Raw genomic sequence first — 27,903 nt, 5'->3', positions numbered from 1 at the left:
CGAGCCTCAAGTCAGAAGTAGGATCTCGCTAAGTTTGCTAAATGATGACTTCGGTTTTTCAACTGAATCAAACAGAATTTTAAGTTTTGTGTAGCGTTATATTGATAAAACAAACAAAATACTAAAATTTAATTGTCTACCGTAATAAACAAATTCATTTGTTACATGAGTCATGGTTATAATATAAAGTGAACTCTAAAATAATTTCTTTCAAATGAGATGAATACAATATTATTTTCTCCCTTATTTGTGCTTGGTTGAGGATTACATAAGATTATACATGTCTCAATCCAAATAAATACCTTGAAGACAAATTCTCAATAGTCCGTAGTGGTTCTAACATAGTTATGTCCTGATGGCATGGTGACTTTGTCAACACCCTTGGGAAATAGTTTATTTGCGTCCTCGTCCGTTACGCTTGGCAGAATCATCACCTTGGTTCCCGGCTGTAACAAAAATAACACCACTCATGATATCAACAGTACAAATTTTATGAAATATTATGGTTTTTCCTTATTATTATTATTATATTAGTTTTATTGCTTCACCTTAGCACACACCAGCTTAATATTGATATTTTGAAAAGTGATCCTTGTTAATCTACTAAATAATGGGGTTTTAATTTATTTTTGAATAAGGCTGATGACCACATAAGTTCATTCCAGTGCGTGGGTAGTAGTGAGGAGGGTGATGATGAGAATTCTCAGTTATTGATTCTGAAGTTCAGGATCCAAAGTCACTTTGAAAAACCGGAATGTGACTTTTAAATTAGTGAAGTATTCAATAGTGGTATTAAGTAATACTTCAAATAAGTTAATATGCAGATATATTGTGAAATATCAACATGCAAGTACATAACATTATTATTATTATTCAGATGCAGAACTGACTGGCCAATGGCCTTTGATAGACAAATCACAAGCACAAGCGCAAAACAAGTAGTGCCAACTGAATACATTACAAAGCTCATAACTGATAGCTTACAAAACTGTGGCGTCTAGTCTTAGATTAGATGGCACGCTATCCGTAGGACAATCATTTCTCCGATGATGAATTTGAATAATGAAAGTTATTCCAGATGTACTAGCTCAATTTCAATTGATAAGATTATTTTTTGAGCTCATTAACTGGAATTTTTGACGAATTGTATTTTGTTTTATTTTTATATCCTATTTTATTTTAGCTTCCAGCTAATACCTATATAATAATAATTAATAATATCATGACTAATAGCATAGCCACCTCTAATACAAGGCCCCGGCTTACGATATTGCAACGTCGCAGTGTAGGCCTAGAATCTAATACATGATTGGTGAAAAAGATTTTAAAAAATACCAGCTGATCTCTTTCACCAATCATGTATTAGATTATAGGCCTACGCTGCGACGTTGCAATATCGTAGGCCGGGGCCGTGTATTAGAGGTGGCTATGCTAATAGCCTAATCAGATTTTTCTCTATCTGGGAATATCGTTAAAGATCATTAGCTACAGCTTGTTAAGAAATCAAGTACTTCGAAGATGCAATAAGTGATAACGATTCAATGCATAATACGAGTAATATACACTGTAACAGTAGGCTTGAATATGGCTCAAGCATTAATTTTACCGGAAACTTTTACAAGGATTGAATCAAGTCTCAGATATCCATATCCTCAATCACTGTAGGTATCTCTCAAAAATTGTTTTCAACAGCTTGAACTCGTGATAATTTCTAATGTTTTCAGTGAAAATGCTTCTGTATTCAGTTGGGATCGAACCAGGGATATTTAGAGTATTCTAGGCAATTCAATCTCATTTTGTTGGGCAAAACTGATTGAATAAACAATATTCGAAAATAAAGTTTGAGTAATTTGAATGTTACCGTCCAGTTAGCTGGCGTCGCAACCACTTTCAGTCTATCGCAGAGCTGGAGAGAGTCAATGCAACGAACAATCTCACTGTAATAGAATTATCAGTCATTAGTAAATCTATTTAAATTGAGTACATTTCACAATAATTATTATCAAAATCGTGGTTTGATTAATAAAATATTTAGTTTTTGCATTGTCATTCTGCTACACAATCAATTCTATCATTCCCCAAGTTGCCCAATAACTGCAGTAGTTTCAAAATTATTCAAGAGGTTTTGATTCTTAGGAATCAAGTAGTAACTAATGTTCATCAATATGAAGTTGTGTTGAAAATCATAATAAACTGTTTGGTGAATAATTCTGAAACAGCCAATTACAGTGTGTTAAGTACAGGTTTTATATGGCCCTATTGCCCCACGTTCCAAAGTAAATTTTCTCTTCAACTATAGAACTCACTCGACATTTCTTCCGGTGGAAGTTGGGTAGAGCATAGCAAGTCGCAGCTTCTTGTCTGGACTGATGATGTAGAGGGAGCGCACTGTCATTGCTGTGTCTGGGTTGTTCTGGTTCTCTTCATCCAACATGTCCAGTCTGATAGCAAGCTCACGCGTGTCGTCGCCGATTATCGGGTATGGGAAGTCGCCTGGAATATCTGGGCAGTAACTTTTGATGTCCTGAAAAGTAGTAGATTCAGAATTATGAGTGAATCTCTTATCGGATCACATACATACCTAGTTAAGCAAATTATTTATAAATTACTTCTCTTTTATGACATTTTAATTAAAATAAAAATCACATAATGATAAAATATGTGATCTATATTAATCTTTCCAAATAGGGTTGCGTGGCAAAGAGGACCTACAACCCTAACTCCGCCTTTGATAAAGCCAATTATCCAATTCAATTCAATCTCCAATCTTCTGGTGTCAAGTTTTTGCCAATTTTTACAACAGTAAATATTTTACAGTACATCTTTTTCTTCTGAGAATTTCATCTTAACTTGATGGAACACTTCTTTCACTTTTACAATAGTAGCCTCAGGGTGTCCACGCGGCGGGAAAACCGGGAAATCCGGGAATTGTACGCGAATTTCATTTGGGCGGGAAATGTACGGGAATTTCATTTGGGCGGGAAATGTACGGGAATTGTACGGGAATTTTGTCGAGATACGGGAATTTTTTGACACTTCCGTCAACTAGCTAATTGTATATTAATTAAGGACAGAGTTGAAATTTAGCCTGTGGATGAGTGGTGTATGATGCAGGTTGGTGAATCGATGTGGCGTTTTATAAATATAGTGTATCGATACGGCGTTTTATCGGTGCCGTGTATCGATAGGTTCTATCGGAATGAGGAGGTTTCTTTCGATATTCATTATTAAGGTCCACTCATGCCGAACCGAACGTCGAAAAACGCAGCGAACCGTGCAATTCGCTGCGCAGCGCGCCGTGCAGCGAACCGCTCAGCGAATTCAAACAATAAAATGCTGTCAAGTGAATCTTTTTCAATTTTATTAATGAAAAATCTGTACTGTTGATTTTTTTACTAATTTCGGCTTCAAATCATCAGTTTTCATAGTGTAAATGATATCTGAGATAATTTCAAGACATAATAATGTTCCAATCACTGATTTTTCTAAACATGATTAGAATATTATTTTATTTGGATTCTCTTATCATACTTTCTTGTGAATAAATAATTGATCATCCATTGAATTGATAGGAACTAAATAAATTAAAACCAATTGGAGAATTCAATCAAACAGGCTCTAGGATATATTTGGTAACAAAAGTATTTAGTGTAGTTATAATAATCTATCACGAAAAATTATTAAGAATCTATATGCAAAATTTCAAGTTGATCAGTCCAGTAGTTCAGACTTGATGATGCGTCAAACATAATTTTCCTATCCCGTACTTATATAAGCCAGTTCTTTACTTTATTATAGTATATATTGGTGAACCTAGAAAGGTCCTATCCACTTAAGTAAGTTTTTTGGGTTGCTAAAACATAGACCAAACCAGACACCTTTAGTGGGAAATTCTTCAACTCTACCCACTTTTTCGTGAAATAAAATTGATCAATGTTCTTACCAACAAAAATCGATGGCAAGTGGAAAATATTTATAAAGGTGTCACTTTTTGTGAGTTAGTATATGCTGTAGTATTTATTAAAATAAATAGGATATGGAAATTACAGAATCTATTTCAGTCAACTTATGGTTAGTTGGTGAAATTAATATTAGTTTAAAAATAACAAAATGATTATAATTTTGAAAGGTAATAATTGTCATGATACTGAGTTCTCGGTCAACAATATTTTAATATTGAAATTTATCCAATCATTAATTTTTCAGAAATTATTCTATTTGCATTAAACATTATTTATCGATTCCTATAAAAATGTATTATTCATGACAATGATTGTTCAAAACATAGATTATGAGAAGAGGCCTGTACTGTATTAATGTTCGCGAAAGTATTCACATGTTTTCCACTTGTGATAGCCAAAATTGGACCGCAAGCTGCACGGCGAATTTTAAGGGCTCTGATTGGCTGAAAAGTTCGGCGAACGGCCTAGAGAACGGTTAAAAGAGTAGCTATTGGGATGACGAACGGTTCGGAGAACTGCGCGGCGGTTGTTTAACAGCTGAGTGTTAACATTATGAAACATATGGCTAATGTTCGCTGCACGGCGATTCGCTATGCTGTTCGAGGTTCGGCTCGGCATGTGTGGAAATGCCTTTATATATCCATTTGAGGTATAGTTCCGTATCTGGTGTAGGTATTATCGATGTTGAAACTATTGACAGTAAATAAATTCACACATGTTTTTCAGAACCTAAAACGTTCTGTTTAATATTAGTCCAGTCAATATAGACATGAAAAAGGGGATGTGCTTTCAATATAATAATATTGTAGCTCTGATTTTTCAATATATATTGTTTGGATACATAGAGAAGTCCAGAACCAATTTTTGCATGCAAAATTTCCTTGTGCTAGATACAGAATGGCCCAAACACCTCGTATTTTCGGATCATTTTCTAGTTTTCAGCTTATTTCCGCCAAATCCAGTCATCGGACAGTTAAATTTGCTCTCGCCTTTTTTTAGATTATAAAATTCTGAATAAAATGAAATTAGTTGGAGCTCTCTATATTCAATGTATTCTGAGTAACAGAAACGAGTAAAAGTTCAACAAAATAATCAATTTTAATGAATTTTAGTTTTCAATCAACAATATCTTCTGATTGCCACAATTCAAATGTATAATTCAAAATCCCTTTGTAGTCCAGTCAAGGAAAGGTTATAGAGGGAAAAGTTAAGAGGAAAATTTTTGATCCCGTAGTTCTGTTTAGGGTAGTAACATATCAAACATATCATGAGTCCCCACCCCTACCGACTGTGCTAAGGGGGGGCCACCCCCCTTCAATGGTACCATTTTCTGGTTTCTCGCATAAAACTAAAAAACTATGTATCTTAAGGACTTGACTGGCATATAACAAATTAAAGCTTACATAATTTCTTACAATATTCATCGTACAACTTGTTTTTCTAGTTTTCGAGATATCCGCTCTTGAAGGTGAAAAACACGTTTGCCACCAATTTTTTTCTATTTTTGCACTTATAACTTCTTAAATGTCCAAGGTATGGGAAAAATGCATATTGATTATGAGCTTATAGAGCATTAAATTCTCTTCAATTTGATTTATAATTTCACACTTTTACGAATTTCCCTACACCTTTTGCAGTCGCTTTAGTGTTGAGTGTGAAACCTCCATTTTTGCAAAAATATTAAATGAAAATACTAAGAAATTGTCAAAAACCACATATTTTAAATCAAGAATAATTACCACAATATCAACTTTTCAACTACAAAAAAAGTAAAAATTTGCAACAATAGACCAGTTGACAAAGGAATTTGGAGGGAATGTTAAAAAAAAAATTGACTTAGCAGCTTTGTTGAGACTGGTTAGGAGGAGAACATATCAATAGTCCCCATTCGTAACTCGTCATGTGCTATCGGGATAGTGGTGGTTTAAAAGTTAAATATTTCAGCGTTTTGCTTCCACGCTCATATCTTGAGAACAATGCGTTCAACCTACATAAATAACTATTCAAAAATGAAGCTTGATAAATTTTCTTCATTTTTTTTCAGTGGAATTTTGTGATATTCCCAATAGTTCACGAGATATTTGCTCTTGAAGGTGTGTAACTGTTAGAATAACAGGTTTTTATTCAACTATTCCAAGTTTTCCTTTCATTGTTATAGCAGCTTCAATGTTCATTGATCGTTTGACAATGACATTTGAATGGGGTGTCTGTGGCACAATTTTTGACTTTGCAGCTTGATTTGGACTAGTTAGAAGGTGGACATAGCAAGAGTGCGCTTCTTTATCCCCTCTGTTGAAGGTGTGGAACCGCTGAGTTGACACTTGTTGCAGCAATGAAAATTTCACCTCCTACATTGAAGCTGCTATAACAATAAAAGGAAAACTTGGATTAGTGAAAAAATACATAATTTCAAAGGGAATTTAATGCTCTACAAACCTACGATAAGCATAGGTTTTTATGATGTTTTGTTGGAGAGTTATAAGCCCTGAAAGAGCAAAACATTGGATAAAAACCTGTTATTCTAACAATTACACACCTTCAAGAGCAAATATCTCGTGAACTATTGGGAATATCACAAACTTCCATTGAACAAAAAATGAAGAAAATTTATCAAGCTTAATTTTTGAATAGTTAGCTATGTCGGTTGAACGCATTGTTCTCAAGATATGAGCGTGGAAGCAAAAGGCTGAAAAATGCAACTTTTAAACCACCCTCATTCCAATAGCACATGAGTTAGGAATGGGGACTTTTGATATGTTCTCCTCCTAACTAGTCTCAACAAAGCTTCAAAGACAAAAATTTTTATTAAAAAATTCCCTCCAAATTCCTTTGTCAATTAGTCAATTGTTGCAAAAATGGAGATTTCACACTCAACACTAAAGCTACTGCAAAAGGTGTTGGGGAATTCGTAAAAGTGTGAAATTATACATCAAATTGAAGAGAATGTAATGGTTCTATAAGCTCATAATCAATATGGATTTTCCCATCAATTTTTAAAAAGTTATAAGAGCAAAAAAAAAAAAAAAAAAAAAATGGTGGCAAACGTGTTTTTTTTCAAAAATGTCACACTTTCAAGAGCGGATATATCTTGAGAACTAGAGGAGACATAAAAAAAGTTGTAGGATGAATATTTTAGGAAATTATGTAAGTTTCAATTTGTTTTATGTCAGTCAAATCCTTAAGATTCATAGGTTTTGAGTTTTATGTGAGAAACCAAAAAGTGGTACCTTAAACCACCCCTTAGCACAGGTGGGTGGGGGTGTGGACTTTTGATATGTTCAAGTCCTTTCTCTCAACAGAACTGTGGTGTCTTTTGAGTTCCAAACATTGTCTTTTAAGCATTTCCCTCTTTACCCTTTTTTGAGCATTCATTTCCTGGACTATTGCGCTTAATTTTGTGCGCTCTCTGGTCTCAGGTTGAAGAGCACTAAATCACGCCCAGAGGGATTTTGAATTACACATTTAGAGTGTGGAAATTGGAAGATATTGGAAATTTTGCATAAAAAATTGAAAAATTGGTTTTAGAGTTGTCTAATGTATCCAAACAATATATTGAAAAATCAGAACTACAATATTATATATATATATATATATATATATATATATATATATATATATATATATATATATATTGCAAATACCAATGTATATACCGGTAGTGATTGGACTATAATGTTTTAAAGGGTAAAGAGTTTACGAGTTGGGTTAGGGAGTTTCGTTTTTTATTCCAAATTGCCTTTTTTATATTATAAAAAATAATAGTTATAATCGTATAATGGTGCTACATTTTTGATGAAAAACATACTTGTGCACTTTTGAAATTGTTATTTACGAATATTATGTTTTTCCAACTTGACCCCCCTTCTGAGTAACCCCATAAAACCCCACCCCCAACCTTTATTTTTACATATTAATCATGTGTTTTAACCAGCGAGGAAAACCGGGAGAAACGTGAAATATACGGGAAATATACGGGAATTGTACGGAAATTTTCTGAGCCTGATTCAGTGGACACCCTGAGCCTACTTCTAACTTTCTTGTCAAGTCTGGACGCGCTTCAGGGCACTGGGCCCTATGTTCAGTAGGCAAGGAGGAGCAATTCTTGCCTGCTGAAGATGGGGCCCATCGCCTTGAAACGCGTCCAGACTTGGAAAGCAAGTACTATTGTAAAAGTTGAAGAAGTGGTTCATAAAGTTCAATTATTTATTTTTCACAACTCATTTGCATAAACAATATGGCATGAACACTTATATCAACTACTCGTTCATTAAGTCTGTGAAGTTCTATTCTCATCGACCAGAACATACTTTAGAGCAGTGGTCGCCAAACAGTCGTTCGTGAGCTACCGGTAGCTCGTGGTGTAGTTTTTGGTAGCTCACAGAAATGCTTGGGTTGTCAACCATGCATTGAGAAACATGGCTACAAAATTTTGCATTTCTCACAGATATAACTGAGAAGTTGAATGATTTAAATTTGCAGCTTCAAGGGGAAGATAAGGACATCGGTGGAATGATTTGAACTGTAAAATCGTTTTCCAAGGAGCTTGAGATGTGGGAAAAGAATGTCATCAGTTTGATCAATGATTTCAAGATTTTAAAAGCATATCGAATATGGTACAATTCGTCAACTCTCCTTTTGTAGAGATCGATGCAGAGGATTTTGCAGCATACGGTATGTGTTGTAAAACATTTTGGTGGAGATCAGGCTTCAGTTGAAATGGAATTTGTGGATTTTTAAAATGATCTTGTCTCTCGGATCACTTTCTACAACTGGAAATATTTGGCCTCAAGTCCCCAAAGAAAAATATCCAATTATTATTCAAGTTGCATTGAGGTTGAAAGCTATGCTCAGCTCTACCTACTTGTGTGAATCATCTTTTTCAAGTATGTAATTCATAAAAAATTGATATAGGAACATTTGTTGGACAACTGAATCAGAATGGCGGCTACAACGTTCACTCCAAACATCAAGAAAATACTTGATGGCCAAAAAGAGTTCCACTGCCCTCATTGAAATGTTCATTTCAACTTTTGTTATACTTTTTGCTATGAGATAAGTAGATTCCATCACTAGAAATGTATTTTTATAAGCAATAAAATATACTTTCTTTATTCTAATATTCGTTGGTAGCTCACTAGAAGATTTATAAATGCTATTCTAGCTCACAGGCTCATAAGTTTGGCGACCACTGCTTTAGAGCGTCTGGGGTTTATTGTCCACCTTTTTCTTCAAATGCAGCTCATTTATTTTTGTAACCTTTCGATATTGAGATCTGTATTTTTTCTCTAAATTCTAGTTTCATATTTATAATTATAATAATGATAGTTTGAACTTTGAGATACATTTTTGAAGCTCTATGTATGTGGTAAAAAAATAGTTGATAAATTGCATGTTGGTAGTGATTGCAAATGACTGCACAGTCAGTAAGTTGGTACAGGAAGGTATTGCGCGTAGTTCAAATTTATTTATGGTGAATTCGCCAACTAGATTGGCTCACAACAAATTCCAGTTTTTTCTCTATAAACTAGCAGATACAGAATCATTCTAATCATTTCATTCCAACTGTGAGGGCAGTTAAAATATAATTTTTGTTGCATGACTGTTTTTACAACTTACATTAACCCAATCAGTGTGCGACTGTAGCTTGTCACATGAGTGAGCGAGCAGTTTCACGTTGCGTTTTTTGAATTCTTGTTGATGTACAGCAATTCGTCCCAATTCAGTGGTACAAACTGGCGTGAAATCGGCGGGATGCGAAAAAAGAACGCACCACCTACAAATAATATTGCAATTAAGTCATATTCCTTTTTAAAAAAATGATATAGGTAATTAAGTTATTCTTATAGAACCTTCACTATTATGATCTGATCATACTTATACCTATAGAGCCTGTATAATCAGTCTGTATTAAACAGTCTCTAAAGTGATGCCTTATTTCCTCATCCATGTAGATGACAAATTATTCAAAATACAAATGCATGGTTATGGTAGCTTTTATACTATTCTACTGTGTCCTCTTCTTTCAATAGGTAGTTTCTCACATATTAGAGTTCATCACTAGTTTCTATTCTTCTTGTTCTAGGGTCATCCATAGTGTCAATGGTCAGCTTAGCTCTTGAAATCGAATTTTAACTCGATAATTTCATATTTGATGGAATGATGAGTGGTACGAAAAGAATATTATTATGTTAAGTGACATTATGAAAACTAAGTCAATAAAATTAAAAAATGAGGTAATATGGATGAGGGTGTCTTGAGTCACGACTTCCCCAATCGCATAATTTTTTATTATTACGCAAGCAATAATTGGATTCTGGAGAAATGTGATAATTTAAGGGTAGACATTTTATTTCACAACTATGTATTAAATATTCTAAAAACCAAAAGTTGATTGGTATCTTGGATAAAAACGAGAGAAAGTCAGTATCTTTTTGCATGCTGTTAGCTGAAATTATAAGAATATGGTTTCTTCTGAGCTCACGATGCCGCGTCTTCATTATTGTATTTGAGAAAACACCTACTTATAGGGGACACAAGTTTTTTGCGAAACTTCCGGCTGATTTGAGAAGTATTGTTGAAGAAAAACAATTCAAAACAAAACTATATTCTTTTCTCAGTGAGAAGGCTTTCTATGAGGTTGACGAATTCTTGTTAGAGTGAAAAAATTATTATCTAAATTTAATGAATTGTTAAATGTTATTAGAGTTTTATTTTAAGATTGATATTTTATGTTATTATGTTATTTATCTGTGACGTTTTTCAACTGTATTACATGGTTTTTGTTATACTTTTGTTGAGAATAAAATATTATTATTATTATTATTATTATTATTATTACTATTGATTATGTAAGCTTGTATTTTTCCTTTTTTAAATGTGTTGTGTGTAACATATCTTTTCCTTATGTATTCTCTGCTGTAGGACATATGTGTTTCAAAGCACTGTATTATTCTGCTGGCAGATAGGAAAAACAAGATGGAAAGTTTTGCTTTGTTTTCATTTCAAAAATAGCTAATTCATTGCAAAAAATATGCAACATCTTATGTATTGTAATATGACAGAGTTGTATTGTAACGAAATACAATAACAACACAGTATGTTGTCTGTTTTGCTAAAATGATTTTATTAAAGCAAAAATTTGGTTTCAATTCTGAAGGCATCATCATTAGTTGTATATTGAAAACTTGAAACAGTTTTAATTCAACCTCGTGCTGCATGCCTTAAAAATTGAATTCTGGGTTTTGCTTCAATGAATAATTTTAATAGAAGATTATTTAATAGAAGATATTTTATTATATAACAACTTTTTAAAACATCTCTGACAACAGTGCTCACATTGTACAGTGCTCACAGCGTACATTTATAAAGTAAAGGAAAAGTCGCTACATACTTTGAAGCGCTTATTGTTGGAAAAGGGACAATGTTTTACTATTAATACTCGTGATGAATCATGAATATGTAAAGTAGAAAAATATATAACTTTACTTTTGATAAGTGAATTGATTGTCCTATTTGTGGAAAAGTTAACTTATTAGTTAATAAGTGGTTAGTTAACTTATTAGTTCACTCCTAATTAGTGGAAAAGTTAACTTGAATGAGAAAACAATAATTAAAATTTTCAAGGACCTCTCTCTCTCTCTCTTTTGAAACATCACGCGTTATCAGTTATATACTGCAGTAAGTCAAATATTTTATGGGGATTATAATAGTTCTTGTTCGTACTTCAATACTTTGAAAACAGTTTTTATGAATTTAACGACAAGACTTACCTCGCAATCACTCTACACAATAAATTCGCATGTAAGCAAACTTCCAAAAATTAAAATTGGCTCTTGCAGTGCCTAATGTTATCTTCAACTGGGGCTTATTATTTATGATAAATATTCTACACAAAACGCCTTATCCAAGGCGTAAGTGCAATTAGCGACCATATTGGCCTAACTCCATTGTATGTAGGTTTTCTTCTTCTTAAAAAAGGTTTGATTCATTGCTTGACTCCCATTTTCGACTTTTATTCCATTCGCAAAACTGCACGAAGGCCTGCTGTCTTTAGTTATATGAGTCATTATTTCTTCCATTATTCATTCTTCTTTTTTTACAAACAATTAGGCTATTATTGAAATGATTGTAAAACAAAATATTAGGTAAATCTTGAGCTATTTCTCTCCCGATTTTAGAATCAATTATAAAATGTTTTATTGATTTATCGATTAATAGTCTTTTTGTTAGGTAATATGAAATAATTTGCCTTTCTGTGTAATTCCTTTTATATTTATTGGCTAATGCATTTTTACCAAAATTTAGCAATGGGTTCTTATTGTGATTGAGAGAATATTCCAAATATTTTTTTTTCATTCCCAAACTCGATGTTTAATTAATAAATATAACACCACAATTAATAACCACTGCCACAATTCCTTTGTGAATTCCCTTTTGAATACTCTGAAAGTAACTGTATTTATTATTATTGAACTGACAAAATATTTTCACTGTAAAGCTATTGCTCAACATTTCAGATAAAATTGAACCTCTAACCACACTTGTTACTTAATTCCTTTACAAGTCATTTTACCGTTCATATTATAAGAATTAAGTAATAATAAATAAAATGCTTTCAAATTCCCGAATAACAAGGTATTTCTTTGAATTCATATTTGCAATATCAGGGCAACGAGCTTTGCTCGTTATTCTTGTTTATTGATGAACAGAACACAATTCTCTAAAATGATCGTGTTTATATTTGACAGCTGGCCATACGTCATCTTATGAATTTCGGGGATGCGATATTTTGATTTTCCACATACTCACTCACTCACTTTTCTACTATCCACAGACGACGAAAGTCTCAGCTGTTTCAGCCAAGGATGAATTATCATTTTAATGTCGTTCAGCGAGTTTTCCCAAGGATGAGACCTAGTGCAATCGAATTTTTATATCATAAACCTATTATGTTCCAAATTTCGTGAAAATCGTTAGTGCCGTTTTCGAGATCCGTTGAACATAAATAACCAGATATAAAAATACAGAAATTGCTCGCTTTATATAATAGGATTTATTTATTGTCCAGAAAATGAAATAATTCAAAATGAAATCTCTAATAAAAATGAAATAATTCAGCTATCCTTACTGATAAAAAATTATTAAGCTACCTATAGCAATTAATTCAGCTTTTTCACAACATTTCTTTTGAATCAACATTTTTTACTCACTCATTTGAATAATTAAAAATTCATTCCACTTTAGGCACAGAAGAGGGAAACTAGTTATGTCCCCTGTGCTTTGTGTCAACTCTCTAGTTTGGATAAAACGCTTGAATTGTAATAATATTATTTTATTGTTAAAAATACTGTAGTCTATGAAACATTTTACTTTTTTGGGATATTATTTTACGACTTATTAATATTAATTCATTTTATTGAGCCATATTAATACTGTAGCTCAAAATAAACTTGATCATTTTTATGAAAACATATTCATGAAATTCCGGTTCTCAATGTAGGTAGACTAACCAACTGTTCTGAACGATGCCTGACAGGCATCCATTCTCCTCTGATAGTAGGTCTATAATTAATTAAGCTTATGTTCAGTTCGGTAGATCCCCAGTCAGCACACCACGTATATAATACGTGTATTTTAGGTCAATCTTGGTAAACTATGTCAAGTATTTTAAAATGCGTTTAGTTTACATATATTATATATCATTATTGTTACTAACCATATTACAAAATATACCTGGAAATTACACAGACTTTGAGCTACTGCAATCTTTTGAATATGAAAATAATTTTTGATCAATTCATACTAGTTTTATTTTGAAAAGTTGTCATTTTAAAGCTTTTATTAAAAGAATATATTTGAATACAAGAAGTAATCTGTACGATTGACACATAATAACTTTATAATTGTACTCTTGGCTTGGAATCTTATGACTGTTTAGCACATCCATTAATCATAATAGTTCATGCATTTTTAGTTAAGATACAAGACTTTATGTATTATTGCATGACTTCATGTTAGTATAAATCAAGAGTTCAGCAAATATATCGTTGAAAATTGCTAAACAGGCCGGTACGCCGGTAGGATTTCACCAATATGTCATTTAAGTAGTGGGAACTGTCTGGAAATACTACTTTCCAAACTTGGAAAGAATGTAACGAACTCATATAATACATATTGAAATCATATACTCACGAATCTCCCAGCCAGTCGTAGAACTGTATCGGCCCATGGGTTGTTTTAGCTGAGAAGTCTGGTATGATAGCTCCTAGACGCATTCTGATTGATTCTTGCAAAACTATCAACTAGTAAACTGTACTATAGCTTCAACTGTTGAATACTCTAAAGCGCTTGCTCGAATGAGTCAGAGAGACTGTGCTCGCAGTGCTGTTATGTTGTGTTGTAATTGGGAAGTGACTAGAATTACCAGTCGGAGTGGGCATCGCATCGCAATACCTGATTGGGAGCGGTGAGTGGAGGGGAATGGAGGGGACTCACTTGTCAAGTGATGATAGTCACGTATTTCAACAGACAGATACACTACTTAATATGATCATATATATATACATATAGTTTCATGCTGGTAGACCGTATGTAGTCGACGCCCATCTTGCATAAGCTGCTAGCTGCTCAATGATTACTGTAGGGACCAACGCCTGATAAACTAGAATATTCTGGAGACAGCAGTCTATATCCATCCAAAAACATTGATATAAGAATAGCATGCAGTGGACTCTGATAACAATATCTTTCTTATGAAATTGTAGAAAAACAAATTTGTTTGAATATTAATAATAAACATATTCAATACAGTAGGCTAGGCCTCTACTTGTGATAACTTTATCTACTTGTAGACGTAAGCCTCTACTATAGTAGGTACGATAGAAATAATGAAAACAATTAATAATGATAGAATATAATTCTACTTCTGATAACATGAACTTTCAAATCAAGGAACATTAGAAAAATCAAAAACACATTTGATATACAATTGTTTTTATAATCTCTCAATAAAATGGATATGTTGAATTATAGTTCTCTTAATACTATGGAAGACAAGTTTTGTAGAAATATTTTTGATTGCTTTTTGTTCATGACATAAAATATAATACATCGCATTCTCTTTTAACAAAATATATAATAAAAATAACAACTTTAATAGATAACAGATTTCACTATGTTGATTCCAATCCTATTACTACAATATGGTAATCATTCAATATCAACATTGTATTCAATTACTGAAAACAAGAACATTTGGATAAATTATTCAATCCAATAGGTCTACATTATACCTCTTTTCGTGATAACTTTGAAAACAATAAAAGTGATAATTGAAATCAAACCAGCAATAAAATCAATAAATTAACAGTATACCTACATAAGACAGGTGAAATATTGTTACTGGATTTAGGACTTTACAATTAAATCACATTTCTCTTTTTTATTTTACATCTAGAACTCCTTCACGTTTCAATAATTTTGCTTCCAAATCCAGTAAAAAAGGCACTACCTTCCACTGGGAATCCCTAGTAAAAGCGTATTAATGGAAAACCATTTTCAAGATAATAACATGTTTTGATACCAGAAACATTACTTTAGAGTAATCATCTTCCTGGATTAAATGTTACAGACATCAGATATTAAAAGTCACATTTTGGAAAAAATGATCTAAGCAGGAGCGTTTGATATGTTTTTCCTTCTTTTTAAATTATTTACATGAAATTTCTAAATTTCAATTTGAAAGAATGCCCTCTTCTTCTAGGAAGTACGATACCGTAGCTATTTTCCTTGAATTTTTTCAAAAATAAAAGTTGAGATTTGATGAGCTGGATTGCTTTTTAAGTAGATAGAAGCACATAATATGAAGATGCTCAGGTAATACTGTGAAGATCTATGAATAAATGAAAATAGGATAGAGTTTCTACTGTACAAAAATATTATGTAGAATTGGTAAAAAATACAACAAACTAGTGAAACGGAATTCATATTTTCTGTTAACAATATAGCTTTTTGAGACCAGGGGTTTGTATCACAGACAATTTCAAGCTCTGTGTTATAGAAAAAGGCTTCCTCAAACCAGACGTATAATATACATAGTACATAAATTCTGTCACATACCGTATAATAGCTCACCTTGTCGCACTTTTCACGTGTAGTAAAGGGAGATTCCCCACATTACCAGAAATCTCACAAAATGTCTATTATACAGGCCCCATAGCTCAAAACACATGAAATTCATGATCAACACAATATGTACTTCTAAAATCTTGAAATCTTAGAATCTCAAATGAATAATGCATTTTTGAATACATACACTCTTCCTCAAAGAAATCACACTTATTCGATTATTGGAGAGGTATACGGTACTTGGTAAAATAGATTGGAGTTTTAGTTTTTATGTTTTGAATAACTTTTTACAAATAATAATACTAATGGCGAACCACTCCAGCCTCAGGATCGACTGCGTTCGGCTGCGAAGATGTGGCCGCCTGATTTTCTGCTTGCTGGATCCTTTTATGCTTTTCTAGGGAAAAAATTAAAAATAACAGATGAGTGACTCAGCATTCTAATATCTTTTTACAATAGAAAGAAATAGTGTGCCTGTAATTGTATGAAATGTAGTTTGTATGAATCTTGAATCTATTCATGCTAACATCATCTATATGAATAAAAATTGAGCCTCAAATTTTGACGTTCAATAACTTTTTTATGTGTGCACCGAATTTGATGATTCTTTTTTAGCTGTGTTTGTTATGTTCAGGAGCAGATTTATGGCCTATCAAATTTATGATCCGACTTCAGGACTCTTTCCTAAGGTCCTTCAAAGTTTACATGTAATCCTTATAGGAGAAGATTTATGAGCTGGCCATAAACAGAAATAAAAATCAGCTGTTATAACCATTGCGTCATCCAACAGCCGTCGGTAGATCTGTTTTTAAATTTTCTTCCTATAGTCCAGTCACTATTTTATACATTGGTGCATGCAATTTATATTGTAATTCTGATTTTTTAATATATTATTTGGGTACATAAGAGAAGTTCAGAACCAATTTCTTCATGAAAAATTTCCTTGTGCTAGATACCTTGTGGTCCAAAAACCTCGTATTTTCGGCTCATTTTCCAGTTTTCAGCTATTTCTGCCAAATCTCGTAATCGGACAGAAAAATTTGCTCTCGCCTTTTCTTAGATCATAAAATTCTGAATGGAATGAAATATTCCAGAACTCTTTATCTCCAATGAGTACTGAGTTATGATTTTTCAAAAATGAGTGAAATTTGAAGGAAAAATCAATTTTGATGAATTTCAGTTTTTGATCATCAACAATAATATTTTCCGATTGTTGAAATTTAGATGTATAATTCAAAATCCCCCTGGGCGTATGTTTGTGCTCTACAGTCTGAGATCAGGGAGAACGCACTATCTCAAATAGATTTTCAGGTACACCTGACAACAATGCTCCTTTTATTGTGAAAAACACCTGGTGAAAATGTCACCAAAAAATATTTCCAAAAATATGATTCACAGCCTTTAATCAAAAGTAGCATATAACAAACAATGATAAGGTACCTATTTTCAATTATTCTTTGTATGCTATAAGCTTCAATAATACGTCTGATAATCTTAACTTCGCATACATTATATTGAATTGCTTGTAGGCCTACCAATAATTTTCTTCCGAATTATGAGAGTAAGCCCTATGAATAAAAACAAAAACTTTCAAAATAATAAATTTCGTATTCCATCCAAAAAGGAGATTTTTCCCAGTAAATTATTCTTCTCCGTATTCTCATGCGCATGTATATTAATTGCCTACAGTGGGTGAAGCGCACATATACCCTTGCACACAAAGGCAATATGGAGTCGTCTAGGCTACTAGAACTGTCTTTTATAGTGGCAGATACTGAAATTCCGTGCCACTGTCCTTGTAAAAAGGACATTACCATCATGAACTACATAGTACTACTACTACTAATTTTGAACTACTTTTGGCGGCAACTATCAGTGACCGTCACGACTGGCCCCATATACCGTACGCAAACCTTTTTCTTCTTCATCTAAGCCAATGTGCCGTTTCCACAGCGTTGGGTGCTAAACGCTGCCAACTGCTGCAGGTCTTAGTTTTTCTTGAATACCATCAGTGGCGGCCATGGTAACTTAGTAGCAAATCTTCTTGGATACTATTAAGGCCTCTTTCACACGATAGGAGACGTGCAACTTGAACACTGAACAGTGTTCTCGTTTTTTTGTCGAAGTACATTGAGTCAAATCGTGTCTTTCACATGGTGACTCCTATCAAGGAACCTCGTTTTGTCACGTCTTTTCCCCTCGAGGCAAGCAGAGGCAAGATCTAACAACTACGCCGCCGTTTCCACAAAGTATGACTCATCACTTTTTTCTCAAAGTCTAACTTCCTTAAAAATATAGATAGAAGATTTCTGATTTCGGATTTGGATTCAGCGACCCCAAATTCTTTAAAGCGTAAGTCCCGTTTTCGAAAATATCCGAAAACAAGGAAGTTATGGCTGTTTTTAATAAAGCTTTCTATTATCATATAATTATACGGTAAAAACGAACAGGTACTGTACTATACAGTACGTAAGTACTCTAGCTATTATAATACAACTTACACTGTATTCGTGTAGGAAATTTGGTAGGTTATTTATCTTGATTTCTGGAAATACCCCAAAATAAGGGAGTAAGATAACTTTGAAAAACCAAAGTTTTCCTGCCGATTGAAGAAACATTAAAAATTAGTCTACAAGACATATTATGTCTTAGAATAAAAACGTGTAACAAATATCTGATCACTATTCAAGCTATCAAGCTTTTCATAAATTTCATAAGTTTGTGTCGACGGTATATGACATAAAAGGCAAATGCTCGTGCTTGGTCCATAGTTCTACGACTGAGGAATGAGGATTTAGGTCAGCAACTAAAATCGACAAGCCATGATTGTCAATCTTACTCATGATACAAAGCTTTGTACTATGATACATGGTTTTCATTCTGTATCATTCTTTAATAAAAATAAAACAAGATTCCGGTTTCAAAAGCATCAAAGTCGCAAGGCTGGTCTGAGCTATTCATGACTTTTTTTCAGAATGCATTATCAACTCAGCAGTTCTAATACACAGACATCACTACTTGGAATGCCATGACATTTTCTATTCTTTCAATTCCTATTATTACCATAGATCAATTCAGATCAGCACAATGTTTATATTGTATGTTCATAATAGATTTTTCTGATTGTAAAAAGAAATAGTCAATAATTGCTGAGATTTTAAAGTGATATTCAACGATTTGAACCTGATAAATTGGATTGTTGAATGACAATTGAAATTCAGTGAATTTTACTGTACAACATTCCTTTTCCTCCTATTTTATTGGGTGATGAGTGGAGATGATTTATGATTTCATATTTGGATTCATCTTTTCATAGTTCAATATTTTTTGGAAAACTAGAACTTTTAAAAATTAAAAATGTTTATGTATAAACTTCTCAGGTGTTCAAAAACTTCTTAAAACCTTTGCCTGTCCCTTTGTGAGGCAGGAGTATTATTATCTTAGTATGTACTATATAATCATATGATAATGGAAAGCTATATTAAAAACAGCTATAACTCCCTTGTTTTCGGGTATTTTTGAAAATGGGACTTACGCTTTAAAGAATTTGGGGTCGCTGAATCCAAATCCGAAATCAGAAATCTTCTATCTATATTTTTAAGGAAGTTAGACTTTGAGAAAAAGTGATGAGTCATAGGTTTGAGCAAACGTCGGCATAGTTGTTAGATCTGACGGCTTATTCGTAAGATCCCCATGTGAAAGTACAGGAGAGCTGCAAAATATGAAATATGATCTTCTGTAATATGATATTCCAGGAGCGAGTTCTCTGCCGTGTGAAACTGGCCTTAGGCCAGCAGAGACCTCGCTCCTGGAAGATCATATTACTGAAGATCATATTTCATATTTTGCAACTCTCCTGTACTTTCACATGGGGATCTTACAAATAAGCCGACAGATCTAACAACTACGCCGACGTTTGCTCAAAGTATGACTCATCACCTTTTCTCAAAGTCTAACTTCCTTAAAAATATAGATAGAAGATTTCTGATTTCGGATTTGGATTCAGCGACCCCAAATTCTTTAAAGCGTAAGTCCCATTTTCAAAAATACCCGAAAACAAGGGAGTTATAGCTGTTTTTAATATAGCTTTCCATTATCATATGATTATATAGTAAACGTACTAAGATAATAATACTCCTGCCTCACAAAGGGACAGGCAAAGGTTTCAAGAAGTTTTTGAACACCTGAGAAGTTTAAACATAAACGTTTTTAATATTTAAAAGTTCTAGTTTTCCAAAAAAAAAATTGAACTATGAAAAGATGAATCCAAATATGAAATCATAAATCATCTTCACTCATCACCCAATAAAATAGGAGGAAAAGGAATGTTGTACAGTAAAATTCACTAAATTTCAGTTGTCAATCAACAATCCAATTTATCAGGTTCAAATCGTTGAATATCACTTTAAATTCCCAGCAATTATTGACTATTTCTTTTTCCATCCAACTTTTGGCGACTTCATTCCGGTCCTTGTAGATGTCAAGACTTTTATCCCAAAAGAGCAGGTCGGTTGCAAACTGCAGTAATCAACAGCTCCACATCAAACTCAGACATCGCGTAATGACAGGTGTCAAAGTCAAGTCAAGTAAACAACTGACAAGTCAACAAGTGTCAACTGGAGAAGAGAGTGAGCAAGCACAGTGCTGCCATGATGCGAAAAGCATAACCATTGTACCAACTATTCTAAATTATCGTACTGTATTTCGTGAAGCCATGTTTTGTTAAAGCCAGTTACTCAGAAAGCATTTTTTTGTTGTTCGATGTTTTGTCGTCCTTATGAATTCTGTTGAATCAAACATAACGTTATTTAAGAAGTTGTGCTGAACCTGTATAAAGAATTCATAGAATTCTTAGAATTCATAGGAACGGTAAAAAATCAATTTTACGAAAATCGATGTACATGTAACTGGATTTAGAAGATCAATACGATAATGTGCTCTATCACAATTTAATCACAGAAATGTTTAAGTGAAAACGTTGGGCGCAAACCTTCTGCCATGAGGAGACAAATAAATTTATGAAAAGCTTGATAGCTTGAATAGTGATCTGATATTTGTTACACGTTTTTAGTCTAAGACATAATATGTCTTAGACTAATTTTTAATGTTTCTTCAATCGGCAGGAAAACTTTGGTTTTTCAAAGTTATCTTACTCCCTTATTTTGGGGTATTTTCAGAAATCAAGATAAATATCCTACCAAATTCCCTACACGAATGCAGTGTAAGTTGTATTATAATAGCTACAGTACTTAGGTACTGTATAGTACAGTACCTGTTCGTTTTTACCGTATAATTATATGATAATAGAAAGCTTTATTAAAAACAGCCATAACTTCCTTGTTTTCGGATATTTTCGAAAACTGGACTAAAGTCTTTAAGAATTTGGGGTCGCTGAATCCTAATCCGAAATCAGAATCTTTCAATCTTCATTTTCAAGAAAGATAGTTTTTGAGGAAAAGTGGTGACCGGAGAGACGTAGAATCGCCATGTGAAAGTGACGATTTGTCCGCTAGTATCTCGATCCAAGCCGGTTTCTGCTTGCCTCGAGGGGAAAAGACGTAACAAAAGGAGGTTCCTGGATAGGAGTCACCATGTGAAAGACACGATTTGACTCAATGTACTTCGACAAAAAAACGTGAACACTGTTCAGTGTTCAAGTTGCACGTCTCCTATCGTGTGAAAGTACCCTTAATGATACTTACTAGCAAACCTGACCATCATGACCCCCCACCAGATGCTCCACCCCCAGCCAACGAGGCAGAAGACGATGGTGAACGCCTGGCTCAGCGCCACGATCACGTTCACGCAGAAGCAGCCGAGGCGCGTGTTCCGGTTGTCCTTCACCGAGAACCGAGCCTTGCCGAAGCACAGGCAGAATACTCCGCTGAAAAATGTACCTGCAAACATTCCTCCATCAGATTGTACTAAATACAACAAGCATGGAATTACAATTCCATTTATATATATTCTCTTACATCAATGTCAAAGTAGGCGATATCACAGAGAATAAGTACGAGAAACAATACCGGCGAAACAATAGCCGGTGAGAATGTTCCCTCTGAATCTTCTACTTTGTGGCGATATACATTACATAATATAGATAATAGATATATATCATACGGTAGTAGGTAATAAATCTAGGGATGTCAATCCCGGGATGCCGTATCCCGGGATCCCGGCCCATTTTTGATACCTATAACAATCCCGGGATTTTCGGGATTAGAAAACCTGAAATTGTGAATCGTATTTTTTCAAAAATAATTCAATATAGAATTTATTCACGGAACTAATTTATTGTTCCAAGTGTTTGACTAATTTATTCTACTCGCACAGCCTACAGTTGCATTTACAGTACATAATAGTGTACTCTGTGCTGGCTAACTAACTACCCTAACTTCGCCCTCCCAGGTAGAATGTAGAAAATAAAGGCAGTCATTCTATTCTATTCTATTCTGGGCTTCTGGCTAAATAGATTTCGCATTATCGGTTCGCATCATTCTCAGAATGGTTGTTGATCGGTTGTTATGTCTCTATGTTTGTTTCTGTTTACACAGCGCGACAATAATTGCCAGTCTAGACGGCGCAGTATTTGCAATAGTGCTGATATCATTTCCTTGAAATACACGCACAACTTTGAAAAGACTTTCAGAAATCACAAATAAACAAGCACCATCTAATTAATCTCTGTCTAATTAATGGATTGTCTCTTCTTTCTCTTTAGATGAGGGAGCCTCATCTCTTCTCTTTCTCTATCATAAGTAGAATATATACGGTAGTTGAAGTAAATATAGTTGGCTCTACGAAATTTCATTTAGTAGTGGTTCAGCTTTTAAAAAACTTTAATCTTGAAAAAATTCAAAGAAATAGAATGTTTAATTTTAATATTATTTCTAACTATTTTTCCATTTCAATAATATCCTCTCCCTCTATAATGAGCCCTTTTTCATCTCCACACACTGTTACTGAACATGTAATTGAGGAGGAACAATTGGTTAACAATGCATGAAACTGATTTTTTGCCAATCTCGGAATTAGTCCCGGGATCCCGGGATTGATATTGGATAATCCCGAAATACCGGGATTGACATCCCTAGATGAATCTCATATTATATTAATAGCTATCATGGAAATTGAAAATCAGAGTAGGATATACGGTATTTTATATATCATAACAAGTAGCAATCAAGAGTATTAGTGATGTATAATATGAAGCTGAACGAGTAGCTTTTATGATAAAATAAACTTTCATAAACAAATAATATTAATTCTCTCACTGAAAGGAATTTCTATAATAAATTGCTCTTGATATAGGCTAATTATAAACAGCCGCGCTTATAATTTCTCCATTGGAATAATGTAGAATTTAACATTTGTGTTGATGAAAGGTGATATCACGTAATTATGCCAGATTAGATGTCAATCAATTTTTATTAATTTCATTCAGTTAGAAGGCTTTAATAAATCTTTCAGTAATAATTTTATTTCTGTAATTAACTCTATTATGAGTGGTAAGTGGATTTTGTTTGTTGATTTATTCAATACAAAATAATTACTGCATTCTTGAATCCAGAGTATATTTGCATCAATAGTTGCAATTATTGTTATTTGCACCAAGATTATTATTCAGAAATTTTCATGAATATGAACTTCAATTTTCTTTTATAAGAACAACATAATGTGAATACAAAATAACTACCTATATTTATAGAAATTTTTAATATTATATTTCTCTACGATTAGAATAATTTCCATTTTTCAATTGAATCTAAAATGAATGATTTTGGAATTCTTTGATTCTCTCATCAATCACAATATTCCAAAGTTAGTTGACAGAGTCTACTAACGTTGACAATATTCTACTGTTTTGACATAATTATTAATTGTGGTATGGTACAATTGAATCAAATCTTTCATTAGGCTACGGTTCCGTACATATTAGTGGTAAGACTTAAGTTTCTGTATTATAGGCCTACATCAGTCGCCCAAACTCAAGTATTATCTTGTAAGGATGGTTGTGATAGAATTTTGAACATACCTGATCCTGGGATGAAAATATTGAGGAAAAGACAAAGCCAGGCGAGAGGAATTGGAAGCACAGGTATAGCTCCTCTCATCATGGAGGGCGGCTGCTCCACCAGCGAAATGTCCAGCTTTGGCAGATCTTGCTGTAACCGATTAAAATGTTTTCAGAATAAAAAAAAATGAAAATGAATTTTTTAACACTGAATTTTATTCATGAAGGTGCAATAATTTATGCTAAAATTACATTTCGCTTTATATGTTTATTATTAGATTTGTTTCTTAACCAGTGATTCTTGACGAGTTTTGTAGATATTGTATCAATAGATTTGAATACGATTTGCCTTTAAAAAATTATTTCATGTACTTAATACGTTTCAAGCATTCCTATATTGGGTAGAAACATTGAGTCCTGTACACCGATTGCGGCAGATCTACACTACCCAACTATTTTCAAAACTATTTATTCTGAATTCAATTCAATGTACGAGGGAGAAAGAATCCTCGTTCACAATTCTCTATCAATAAGTGCTTCCGAGGGTAATGGCATTGAGGACAGTAAAAAATCACTTTGAATAATACTTTTCCCAAAAACACCTGTTGGTGGTAGTAGGCTATTACTCTAATGAGCATGTAGCGCGAAAAAACTTACATTGTGCAGATTAACTGATAGGACATCAAAACAGTTTGACTTACCGTACGGTATCTATATATATATATATATATATATATTATATATATATATATATATATATATACTCACTGACTGACTGATTGACTCACTCACTCGCAGAACTAAAAATCTACCAGACCAAAAACGTTCAAATTTGGTAGGTATGTTCAGTTGACCCTTTAGAGGCGCACTAAGAAATCTTTTGGCAATATTTTAACTCTAAGGATGGTTTTTAAGGGTTTAAAGTTCGTCTTTTAGCATGTAAATTCTTCTTATTCTCTTAATTATAATTGAAAAAAGGCCATACCATATGGTAATATGGAACTATAATCTAGCAGTGGTCGCCAAACTTATGAGCCTGTGAGCTAGAATAGTATTTATAAATCTTCTAGTGAGCTACCAACGAATATTAGAATAAAGAAAGTATCTTTTATTCCCTATAAAGATACATTTCTAGTGTTGAAATCTACTTATCTCATAGCAAAAAGTATAACAAAAGTTGAAATGTACATTTCAATGAGAGCAGTGGAACTCTTTTTGGCGATCAAGTATTTTCTTGATGTTTGGAGTGTACGTTGTAGCCGCCATTCTGATGCAGTTGTCCAAAAAATTTTCCTATATGGATTTTTTATGAATTTTATACTTGAAATCATTCCACCGAGATGTCCTTATCTTTCACTTGAAGCTGCAAATTTAAATCGTCCAACTTCATATCTTTGAGAAATACAAAATTTTGTAGTCATGTTTCTCAATGCATGGTTGACAACCCAAGCATTTCTGTGAGCTACCAAAAACTACCCCACGAGCTACCGGTAGCTCGCGATCGACTGTTTGGCGACCACTAATCTAGAGAGAGTACCTCTTCGATAAACAGTTGTTAACTGGTAACTAAATTAATAATTTTGTCAGGTTGGCATTAAGTTGAGTTGACTCTGTTAGGTTGGCACCAAGTTGAAGATTGAAATGCACTTATCGCGGAAAAATTGATTGGGCACTGCTACTTCAATCGGAGCTATTCCTGGGAATATTATATTACTAGCCGTCAGGCTCGCTTCGCTCGCCATATCCGTTTAGCCAGACGTTTAGTCTGGACCCCCGACTGGATCGTCCTAACATATGATAAAAATGCTCAAATATGAAAAAACCCAGGAGAGCGAAGAGAGCCTGACGGCTGATGATACATAATTTTAAAGGTCTTGAAACGAACTATTAGCTACTAGGTCATCTACCTTGATTGGAAATTTTTATGAAAAAATTCAGTTACTCACACAGCGGCCATTTTGCTTTATGGATTTGAAAAATTATAATAATTTTTTTGTAGCTTTGTCTAGTTGTTATAAATGATTGTAAAAAGTTTCAATTTCGTATGTTTAACCATTATTTAGAAGAAAAATAATAAGTGAAAAAAGCAAAATGGCCGCTGGGTAACTGAAGACTTCCGGACAATTAAAATATATTTAGATATGTTTTTACCCAGGAACAATGCCCTAGAGTATTGGTAGGGAGTTCGTAAACACCCTGTATGGGGCTACCGTATTTGAAGGTCTATTCATAAATAATTACTACTAGGTACCCTTAATTTCACCAGTATTGGTACATTTAAGACACTAGTTTTGGGTATTTATTTCATTCTCAAGTGTCAAGTGATAATAATCAAATGATTGGATACAATACTCACATCGCGCTTCCTGGATACGTGCTGGCTCTTGGTGCTCTGCCGCTTGGGGTCGGGCCTGGTCTCACCGGGCATGAGAGCGCGCCCGCAGCACCCACCAGGCAGGCAGCACCCAGCAGCCGTGCAGCAGCACTTGTCTCTGATCTTCTGGCAGCAGCCGCGGTTCAGGCAGCAAATCGCTCGCCAACAGCTCATCAGGCCACTCTTGCACTTGCCCGTGCACGTCCGCATGCAGCTCTTGCACTTCATGCAGCACTTGCTCTCGCTCTGCGACGACTTCTTCTTCTTCTTGCAGCAGCAGCCGCAGCAGAAGATCGCCTTCAGTGCGCCTTTGCAGCAGCCGTCCTTCGACTTCTTCTTCATGTTCTTGGTGTCCTTGGCCTTGCCGCAGCAGAAGATGCGTCGCCAGCACGACTCGTGAGCCGCAGCGGTCGGCGCAGAAGGCTTGACACAGCACAGCAGTCGCGTCAGGCCGAGCTTGGCGCAGCATTTTGGCGCGTTGCAACACTTGCAGCAGGTCTGCTTCGAGTCGTCCGGCTTCTTCTTCGCCTGGGCCGCGTTTGTCAGGGGAGTCACTTGTGGTGACCTGTCAACAAAATATGGTTTATAGAATAGTTTTAAATTCGATTAGTGATTAAATACTGTATTACAGAGAATAAGCATAGACTTCGTCAAAATATGTTTTTAAATTCTTCACTGTGTTCCCTTTTGGCAAGTCCAACATCTATTACTAGCTCAGTGGGAAGCTACGAAGGTAACTGATGAAATTATCTAGCATTACAGGCCCGGACTTCGAGTGTATAGCGCCCTGGGCTACTCACAGCTTTGCGCCCCTCCCCCCCACTTTTATAGAATTGGAGGCCTCCCCAAGATTACCCGCTCACTATTGAAAATTGAACCACAATTGACACTGATCATGTTGAAATTCATTATTTCAAATTCTAATAAAATTGTATTTACGTAGTATATGAGCTCTAGTAAAGAAATTAATTTGAATAAACATTGGTGGAAAGTTTAAGTGACAGATTTCTTTCTTAATTTTGTTTTGGCGAATGTTTTAACAATCTCAGAAATATTAGTTCCAAGAGTAGTATCATACTCAGAGCATATTAACACCAACGCATTCAGTTTCTCTTCTCGAAGCGTTGATCTCTTGGCACGTTTTACTCTAGATAGTCTAGATAGAACGGAAAACCCTCTTTCGGCAGAACAGTTGGTCACTGGGGGAGTCAGGTAAAATTTTCAGCGCTACTTTGAGATTGGGGAAAGTCGTAGACAGCTCATTACATCTTATGTACTGGTAAACCTCAGGTATAGTCTTCATGCCTTATATTTCAACGTAAATTTTGAAATGAGAACACTCATTCACGAATTCTTCATTAATATCCTCCGAATAACACTTCACCAACATTATTGCAGCCTCTGCTATATAGATTCATTTGAAGATT

At 34.1% G+C, this 27,903-nt stretch overlaps 2 protein-coding genes across 2 annotated transcripts; both read right to left on the bottom strand.

Annotated features, from left to right (window-relative positions):
- Positions 1–77: 77 nt before the first annotated feature.
- LOC111047400 (peroxiredoxin-6) lies at positions 78–15,381 on the bottom strand. The gene is made up of 5 exons (XM_022333152.2): positions 14,154–15,381; positions 9,579–9,735; positions 2,307–2,524; positions 1,862–1,937; positions 78–446 (listed from the first exon to the last, which is right to left on the bottom strand). The coding sequence occupies exons 1-5, from the start codon at positions 14,234–14,236 to the stop codon at positions 318–320; spliced, it is 663 nt and encodes a 220-aa protein (XP_022188844.1). The 5' UTR covers positions 14,237–15,381; the 3' UTR covers positions 78–317.
- Positions 15,380–27,142, bottom strand: LOC111047523 (protein stum). Its single transcript, XM_022333289.2, has 4 exons — positions 26,459–27,142; positions 24,124–24,253; positions 21,791–21,985; positions 15,380–16,485 (listed from the first exon to the last, which is right to left on the bottom strand). The coding sequence occupies exons 1-4, from the start codon at positions 26,816–26,818 to the stop codon at positions 16,391–16,393; spliced, it is 780 nt and encodes a 259-aa protein (XP_022188981.2). The 5' UTR covers positions 26,819–27,142; the 3' UTR covers positions 15,380–16,390.
- Between the last annotated feature and the right edge of the window lie 761 nt (positions 27,143–27,903).

Source organism: Nilaparvata lugens, chromosome 3, assembly GCF_014356525.2.
Source record: "Nilaparvata lugens isolate BPH chromosome 3, ASM1435652v1, whole genome shotgun sequence".
Classification (NCBI taxonomy): domain Eukaryota; kingdom Metazoa; phylum Arthropoda; class Insecta; order Hemiptera; family Delphacidae; genus Nilaparvata; species Nilaparvata lugens.
This window is presented reverse-complemented; position numbering and strand designations above follow the sequence as displayed.